The sequence below is a fragment of the Tyto alba genome, unplaced genomic scaffold (genome assembly GCF_018691265.1).
Source record: "Tyto alba isolate M040663 unplaced genomic scaffold, T.alba_DEE_v4.0 Super-Scaffold_39, whole genome shotgun sequence".
Classification (NCBI taxonomy): Eukaryota; Metazoa; Chordata; class Aves; order Strigiformes; family Tytonidae; genus Tyto; species Tyto alba.
Window position 1 is genome coordinate 11574285 of NW_024881314.1, and position 9325 is coordinate 11583609.

The 9325-nt window shown below is 57.2% G+C and overlaps 1 protein-coding gene across 1 annotated transcript; it reads right to left on the reverse strand.

Annotated features, from left to right (window-relative positions):
• Nucleotides 1-156: 156 nt before the first annotated feature.
• Nucleotides 157-9325, reverse strand: LOC104369395 (TBC1 domain family member 24-like). The gene is given in 8 exon segments (XM_042802309.1): nucleotides 157-186; nucleotides 810-955; nucleotides 1850-2126; nucleotides 2863-2958; nucleotides 4417-4480; nucleotides 5976-6134; nucleotides 6426-7461; nucleotides 9229-9325. Coding segments are annotated over 8 exon segments (1902 nt in total). The 5' UTR covers nucleotides 9323-9325.

Below are 9325 nucleotides of genomic sequence, written 5' to 3' on the forward strand. Positions count from 1 at the left end.
GTGGTCTATAACCCTCCCGCGAGGGTTGCCTTGTCTGACCGAGCTACACGTACACGTTCACATTTCATGTTTTAAAATGTCACGTCTCCCTTTGTCCTGACCCCAGGTAGTCGGGGCATGTTGGTTAAGGCTCATATGTATTCGCTGCTCGCAGTCTTACATCAGCCCTTTGCGGTGAATATAGATCTTCGGTTTAATACAAAAATGACAGGGCAGGTACACAGCTGGGGGGCTCTTGTGGGCTGCCAGTGTATACACACCAGGCGGGACTTTGCTGATCACTGGTCAGCAGTTTCAACCACAGAAAAAAAGTCTTTCGCGCTGTGCTGGATGGTGACCAGTGCGTGATTCCAGGGGAGTCCTGGTAACTTGCAGAGGCTACAAAATTCTACATATGGCTTGAAGGTTGGCGCTGGGCTTGGGACCACAGGGAAGTGGGGTCTGAGAATGTTTCTTGTGAGCTTTGTACCTCAGTGTTGGGTTTTGCCTAGGCTCAAAATTCCTATAAAATCTGCCTGTGCTGCAGTACCACTGGTTTGCTGTTGAGCCCCAAGCTGCAAACAGGCCAGGGAGGTGTAAGATGCTGGACTGGCTCACCTCCCCTCTAACATCCTAAACTGGGACAGACTGGGTGGAGTGGGCTGGGTCTACACTGTGGGAGGGGACCTCAAATGTCCCCAAAGGCAGCTCCCACAGTCCTGTTGCCGGCACCGCGTTGTCCCTCTCTCCACACCACCACGAGGTCTGGCCGCGGAGGGGAGGATGGCGAGCGGAGGTGCCCGCGGCGTGAGGGACTGTCTCCACGGGACCTAGGCGTTCTGGAAGCCCCACACTTCCAAGAGCTGCACCTTGAAGTTCTCCTGGCAGAGTGGAGGGTTGTCGAAGGTCTCGCAGTGCTCTGTGCGTCCCCAGAGCAGGTTCGTGTCAAGGGACAGAGCTTGGCCTCCGCCTCCACCTGCAAAAGCAAGCGAGATGGTTGGGATCCGCTTTCCCCACCTCGTGGCTCGAGCGGGGGCACTGGCCCACCCGCCGAGGTCTCTCAGGATTGTGCCCATCTCTCAGCTTTCTGTCCTTCAGCCACAGCGCAGAGCTGGGCTGGGGCTGCCCTGAGCTGCCTTCCCTGCTAATCGGGATGTCAGTGCGGAGGCAGAGCCCCCGGAGAGCTGTCTGCAGGGCAGCTGGCACACGGCAGCGTGCGAGAGGTTGCCCTGGCAGCACAAGCTGAATTATTAAACTGCTTGGAGAGCTGGAGGATAAAGCAAGCTCCTTGCATCCCCACAGCCAGGCTTGCCCTGAACCTGCTCCTGAGCGCTGAAAGGGAGGCAGAGGCTGTGCTGCAGGCATTCCTGACTTGCTGCAGCCCTCTGCTGAACCCACCCCAGGGCTGGTGGGGCACAAAGATTCGACCCCCGTGCCCAAGCCTGACCCGGCAGACGGCAGCGTGGGCAGGCAGCTGGCACATCTGCTCCGGGTGACGGTGCCCGGCCCTTCCTCGGGCTGACCCCCACCTGCATCTCCTCTCCATCCCGCACAAAGTGGATGGAAGGGCTGGGAAAGGACATACCAAACCCAAGGGTGCAAACCTCGCCAGGAGGTTTGGGCTATGGTGCTCCCGCTCGGCTGGCAGAGCCCCTCTGGGGCTCTCAGAAGGAGCATCCTTGCCCTCATGCAGCTTTGCACTCTCTTGATAATTTGAGGAAGAGGGGGCTGACTTAATCTCCCTTGACTTTAAATTCTAAACCAGGAGGTCTTTGCCACTACAGGCAGCTCAGTTTTAATCTGGAGTAGAGCCCTTCTCAGCCAAAGCAGAGGCATGTCAGCGGGTCGGCACCTATGATTCAGTAATTACCAATAACGATCCCTTCCCGTGACCCAGACATGAACATGGAGGCTGTTTTGGAAGGCAGAAGGAAATGCCTGATGGCCAGAAATGGGGAGAGACGGCTTTTCCTCTGCGGTGTGGGCACGGTGAGATGGTTTGAGCTGGTGCTGTGGCCATCCGGGGAGGAGCCAAGGAGGGATGCGGGAGAGGGGGAAGGCGACCGCTGCTGCGAGCGCGGCACGGCTTTAGCCAGCTCTGGCTTCTTGATGAACACCCACTCGTACCTCTCTGTCTCGGGGCGCACCTGGAAAGCAGAAGAAATGTGGTGAGCCCTGTCCTTTGGGGCATCTCTCCATTGCTGGGGGGAGATGTTGCTGCCTGGCCAGGTGGGTCGGGGGCCAAATGCTGTGTGCCAGGTCTGCACCTGGGGCAGGGAAGGGACAAGGTGACCTGGAAGTGTCACGGCTGCTCTGGAGGTGGCTGTGGCTGAGAAGTTGGTTTTGTCTTTGCCAGGCGCTGCCAGAGATGGGCAAACCGGCTCTGCCCACATTGCCAAGTGGGTCTGGATGGACACTGGTGGGATACCACATGGATGCTGGACTTTGCCCCCAGGATCTCTTGGAGCAACTCAACCTGCTCCCTCGGCAGGGATGCCGGGGCTCATTTGGGAATGCCCCATCCAGGAGCTGCCCCGAGCACACAGGGCAGAAACCTGCCCTGCCCCACATGCTGCCCCGCTGTCATCCCGGGAGGATGCTCCAAGACCGACCCCAGGTTATTGCGCGTTGCCTCGGGTGCTTGGGGCAAGCCGGCTCACCCGGGGAGGGGGGGGGGAGTTTGTTCTCTCTTTGCTCCGATCCAGCACAGCAGTTTCTGTGCTGCTGCCTCCTGCCAGCGCTAAGGGGCAGCAGTGGGACTCTGGTAAGGAAAAGCGGCTGAGTGCCACCATGCCCTGAGCTGTCAGAGGGGTAAAGGAAAAAGTAATTAACAGACAAACTCATAAGCGTAAAACCAGAAAAAAAAAAAAAAATGTGACTTACGGTGAACACAAAGCACTCCCCTGTCCCAAAAAAGCCCGATGTTGCCCCGCTCTTTTTCCTTTCACTCCAGTCGGAGGAGAGAAATGCCCCGCATACCTTTGGGAGAGAGCAGAGGGAGCTGCCAGCTGGGGAGACAGCTGGGACCAGAGCAAGCCCCAGGAACACCAGCCATCACCCGTGCGTTCAGGAGGGCAAGGGCTCTGCGAGGTCTCCTGGGGGAATCCGAGCCAAATTCTTCGACGCCAGCTAAATCCTGCAGCGACAAGTCACTGGTGCTCTGGATGTGAGTCTGCTCAGCTTCAGTGCCTAAGGGGGAGGCTCTGGGAGATTTGGGGGGTTGCTCTTCTGCAGCAGAGGCAATTGCAGTGAGATGTGTGCTGGCTGATTCAGCAGGGCTGGTTCGGCTGTGCTGGTGCATTCCCTGGACCAGGCTTGGGAGTAGGAGCTGTGCCTCCCACCCCCGAGCCCAATCCGGCTCCCGGCAATGGGAAGGGATAACTGTGTGGCTCAAAGCATACCAACTGTATTGCAACACGCTGTGGATGGGGGTCTAGGAGTCCCTTGTCCTCAGCTGGCCCCTGAGCAGCGGCAAAGTGATTGCCTGTTTTATGAGTCTTTAGAGAAAACATCTTTTAAAATGGCAAAGACTCAGCTAACACCTTTGTTTTATCTACAGGGCTTTGAACCAGTCCCAAGGGTTCTTCCACTCATGGTCAGGCTGACCCTGGTGTGGACACCCTTGTCTTGACCATGGCTAGAGGGGACATACCAAGACGTGGGAACTCATGCCTGTTCTTGGTACTAGCTAAGGAATAAAATGAGTTAAAACATGTAGGAAACAAGGTTTTATAAGCCACCTTCTCTTGTGTGCGCAAGGCCCTAGGGGGTGGCAGGGTGTTTATCTCTGCACCGCGCTGAAGTGTCAGGCTTGGGAAATCAGGACTGGTAGGTCAATAAATCTTTGGGATGCCTGAACAATTTACAAAACTTGCCTCCGCTGTTTGATGAAGAATGGAGAGATAAAATATGGGTTTATGAACCACTCTCAGAGTCCCCAGAAAGAAGCCTCGCTCAGGGATTTTTGCAGTTATTTCACAACTTTCAAGTATTGTAGAAGCTGTCTGTATTTCTCCTCCATTTCCCTTGTGTAGCTGCTCTTGCAATCAGAGAGAGATACTAGCATTTAATGCATTGAAAACAAGTCCTGGCTCAGGCAAAGCATCTGCTGACTTCAGGAAAGTCTGCTTAGCAAGACCTTCATGATTCAGTCTGTATTTGCAATAGAAGAGTATCACTCATGGCCTTTCTCCATCTCACTGACTCCTCTTCCCCCCTGGCAGCACCCTTTAGACCAGCCTGTGTCTAAGGTGGCTCTTTGTGCCGGGGGGTGCAGTTTGTCCTCTCCTGGGAGCTGGGACAGACCCTGAGGCAGGGCAGGAGAGGGACCATGCAGCCCCGTAGCTGCTCCAAGAAGTGCTGGTGGGGTCAACCACCCTGTCCCCTTCCCCACATCGGCACCAGCGCAGCCCGCTTCTCTGCTTGGGAGATACTTACCTCCCCCTCTGTTGTTTTTATGAGCAGCACCGTCGGTTCATAACCTTCACAGCACGTGTAAAACCTGCAGAGATGAACAAGGAGCCTGGGTCGGTGGGGGTCTGAGGCCCAGGAGCAGCATGCCACGCAGAGAGCCCGGGCGTGCGGCGAGCACGGGGCTGTAAAGGACAGCAGTGGCTCTTCTCAGCCTATTGCTGTGCCGGCGGCTGGCCCGAGGGAGCTCGTGGAAGGCCAGCAGCAGAAAATCATAATCATGCAGCTCAAGCCGCTTCAGTGTTTGTGCAGGAACAGAGGGAGTTGGCTTATGTGACTTCCCATGTCATAATTTTTGCTTGGTGAAGCAGGTAATAGCTCAGATAAATCCAAACACCATATCCTCCCACCCTACCTTCAGGCACCAGGCTGGGGGGGGATGCTTCATGGGGGGAGTTTACCAAACGAATTTGCTTTTAATCTGGATGTGTTTCATAATCTGGGCTCTGCACCCCGTTACCGCCTTGGAAAGGTGCAGGGCTGTGCTCCCCAGGATGGGCCTGGACCGCTGTGCCACAGGGCGCCTGCTCACCTCTCGGGTGGGGGGAGCACGCTCGTGTGCTAACGGGGACATTACCACCGCAGCCCCATTTTTAAACACCACCCAGAGAACCAGGGTGGTATGGACAGCATCCCGTCCCTGGACAGCCCGGCATCCCTTCCCGGCTGGCACTGAGCTGCATCTCAGCAGAGAAACGCCGCGGCCCTGAGCATTGCGGGGATGTCCCTGCTTCCCACCGCACCCTTTGCTCCATGGCCGTGGCAGCGCGCGTCACTGAGCCCTGGGTTGTCTCCAGCACTGACATTTGCCTTTCTATTGCAATTTTGGGCACTGGCCACGATGCTTGGGCTCTCTTAACTCACAGTTACAGGGGTTGATGTCTTCCCCATCGCAGGATGTACCCGCATGTTGCCTGCCCCTGCCCTGAGCTCTGCCTGCTCTGCGAGTGCAACCTCTCAGCTTACCCTCCTCCCACAGAGGAGCAGGTTTGTGGGTTTCCTGCCTGGAATCATTCATGCAAAGGCAGCCTCAGCCCACCGAAAGGTTTTTGCTGCTTCACAGCTTGCAAAGTCAATGGCAAACTCATTAAGCTCATTTTCCAGCTCAGTTTTGAGCCGCAGCACTGCCTGCAGCGTCCAGCAGGCACCCTGTGCTCCGTGCTGCTGGGAGGGAGCTGGAGCCCTGGGGGTGGTGTGCTGGCTGGACCTGCTCGATCGTAGCATGCCCGGCACGGTGTGGCACATGGGGACGTCCCCCTGCACAGCACATCCGCAGGGCTCGATGTTCCCCGTGCAGTGCCAGGTTGCTGATTACCATCTGACTGAGCCTCAGCCCTCTCCTCTACAGCCCGTGTGGGCCCAGACCACACTCAAGATCTTAAATTGTGCCCAAGAGAGTCCCCAGGAGACCTCAGATGTACCCCATGGACACTACATGTTGCTCCTTTCTACACCACCAACCTCTACCCAGATTTATGCCTGGCCCATCTGACCCAACCTGACCTGATGGGCAGATGACGCTTTACCTCTGCAGGCTGCACCCATCTTCTGAGGTGGAGAAGAGCAGCAGCGGGGGGAAGAGGGAGAAGCGCTCGGGGATCCAGGACCAGATGATGCGCATCTCCTGAGCCATCACAATGCTGGAGCTGAAGTTCTGCATGTCCACAGCCAGGTGGAAGGACTGCCTGCGCAAGGGAGGGATGTCCATTACTGCCAAGCTGGGGTGCCCATCTGCTTTTAGGGGTGCAGCCCCTGTGCATCAGGTTTTGTCATGCTTTTTGCATTGTGAGCTTTCTGTTAACATCTCTAGCTCTAACAGTACAGGGCCTCCTAACAGGTCCCCCACGAGGGGCTGTGAGGCACCCAGCATAGCCTAAGCTATGGGAGATACATGAAGCACCCCCCCACGTTGTATCTGCACTGTAACTCATATTTTGTCTGCATAGCCCTGAGAGCTGGCAGAGAGGTCTCCTTACCTGCTCTGCACCATGGTTATGCCCCTCTCCATTAATGCCTTCCTGTTGGCCATCTGGAGAAGCCAGATTTCCTTGCGGGAGAACAGCCGGATGCCAAAGGCTCTCTCTAGGAGTTTGTCGACAGTCACGTGCTCAGCAATGTTCTGCACGAAAGCCTGCAGGTCTGCCTTGACGTCGGTCCCCTCCAGCTCAGCGGAGGTCACCGAGAGCCTGTACTGCTTCAGCAAGGCCAGAGCAATGCGGTAGAGGACCTTCTGCCCCTCCAGCAGGTAGACATCAAAGACACGGATGGCGTAATTGAAGGGGAGGTCATGAAAGAGCCACGATAACCATTCAGAGTAGACCTCAAAGACGTTCTCAGAAGTGCTGGCTATGAGTTTGTGAGCTGCTGGGCAGTGCTTGTTGGCCAGATCCCCAAAAGTCATGCAGGAGGCCTGGTGGGCCAGGAAGGACTGGTCAATGTAGCTGGTGTGGGGAGCGTTGCTGGCGATGAGGCGAGAGATGTTCTCGAAGCACTGAGCTTCGTCTTCACTGTAGTGCAGCAGCAGAGCCACCAGCGAGGCGAGGATTGGGCTGTAGGTTATGTCAGGGAAAAGGTTGCCAACACAGATGAGGATCTTCTTCAAGGCAGTGACCCCTTCCAGGTTGAGGCAGTACGTGGGCATGGAGCACCCTTCCAGGAACTCAGGCAAAGGGTGGGAGCTCACGCTCAGCTTCCCAAAGAGCCGACTTGCCACGTCCCTGTAGACGAGAGCATCTGGGGTGACGAGCCGGCAGGCGACCTGCTGGATGAGCTGGTGGTAGACCTGAGCTCTCAGAGCACGGCTCGCCGCCCAGTAGCCATCTCTTGCCAGCTTCTTCAGCTCCTTCGGGGACTTGCTGAGGATGTCTCGGGGGATTTGCACCTCTTGCTCTGGGTCTGGCATCCTGTCCCAATCCACAAACTGTCCACAGCCCAGACAAGAGGATGGATCGATGTCCCAGGTGTCAGCCTCGGACGTGATCACGACGGTGACTGGAGATGAGCCAAACATCTCTGTAGGACAAAGACCTTTTATTTAACATGCTTCACCGCCCCAGCTGACTGTTTTACCCTGGCTGATGGTACTTGGAAGTCTTATAGCAACGTCTTGTATTTCAATAGCTATTCTCCCCCCTTTTGGAAGGCTTTGGATGACTGGAGCTGCTCGCTTTGCCCTTGCCTGCTCGCATCGGCTCAGCCTGGAGAAACCGCAGTCAAGGGGCTCAGGGAAGCGTGGGACCAGGTACTAGCTGGGTGTCAGGGCTGCTTCTCCACACTGTAAGGGGCTTTGCACCCCTCCAAGAGCTCCTGACTTCCCAGCCTGTGATCTGCCAAGAGTGAGGTGCAGAGAGCAGGGACATAGTCCCTGTCCCCTGAGGATGACCATGGGACAGCAGCGTTACACCACTGAGGGCAAGGAGCAGCTCGGTCCCAGCCCAGCTCTGCAGGGGTGAGGAGGGACCTCAGGGGCAGTAGAAGCCCAAGCGATGCTGAGCCTGAGAGGGACAATTTGCACCGTGTCCCCTGCCAAGGACAGAGCAGAGCAGGGGGCAACATCCTGTCCGGGTCTGGCAGCCTGGGACCAGGCTGCTACAAGCCCAGACAGAACAGGCAAAGCCAGCCTCAGGTGTCTGCCCTCCCTCTGACTGCCTCCTGGCAAAGTCTTCTGCAACAGTCTCACAACCCCTCCGGCCGCTCGCCTGCCAGAGAGAAAGTGCAAGGAGAAGATGCTGCAGTGAGAGGGGCTCGCCAAGGGTGCAGGGATGGTCTGCAGGGTGCCAAAGGGTCCCTGTTTCCCACACGCCCCCATGAACTTGGCGAGAGCCTGTCCAGGGGATCACACACAGGGGCTGGTGAGCATCTGGGAAGCCCCTTGGAGACAGAAGGTCCCTGGGGGACCCTCGGGGGAGGCTCCTGCACACAGCACCGCGGCAGGGCCGTGGCTAGGAATAGCAGAGTTTGAGCTCCTCCTAGAGAGAAGTGAGCGGCACTTTCCCCAGGGGTTGCAAGAGCTCAGCTCCAAGCCCTGTATAAGGAGACGGGATGTGTCTCTGCGTGGGTGAGTTCTGCTGGGTGGTGATTAATTGGCAAGGATAAAGTCAATTAGAGCACACATTAATTCTCTGCTGTATTTATCTTGGATGTGCTCAGTTGGGTTGGGGAGTCTAGGACGGATTTGCACATAGCCAAACCTCTCTGCTCTGGCCCCAAGGGGACACATGGGGACAGCACAGTCCCAGCCCTGTGCTGGGACGGGTGGCACGTCCAGGGGTCTGGGCACCCAGGCTGCTCCCAGTCTGAGTCTGGCTCTGGCTCCTGCTCTCCGGTTCAGTTTGGCCCCTGCTCAAGTTCAGCAAAACCAGCAGATCAGGTTCAGTTCTGGTTCAGGGAAAGGGCAGCAGTTATAACCTGTTGCTGCTCAGCCTGCCTCCCTGCTTTGAAGACAGACAGACCCTGAGTACAGTCACACAAGCTTCTAGCCATAGAAACCAGGCTAAAACAAATACTGAGGTTGATGCGGGGCTATTTGCACTGCTGGGGTCCCCAGATTCCCCTTGTTCTTGCAGCTGGCCACATCATGATGCTGCTGCCCTGCCTGAAGTACTGAGGAGCACCAACCCGAGCCCCGGCCCAGGGTGCTGGCTGGCGGCTCCAGCTCTGCCCACCCTGGCACACGCTGGGTGTTGGGGCAGGAAACGTGGGTCTGGCGGGGCCAGTGAGAGCCTCCTGCATCTTCCCCAGCGCGAGACGTGGGGCTGTCCCAGGCTGCAGCTCACTCACCTTCCCCGGCGCCCGTGTTATCGCCCTCGGCCATGGGGAAGCCGCCCGCTGCCCCCCCGGGGGAGTGGGGCAGGCTGAGCCCCACCTGCAGCATGTG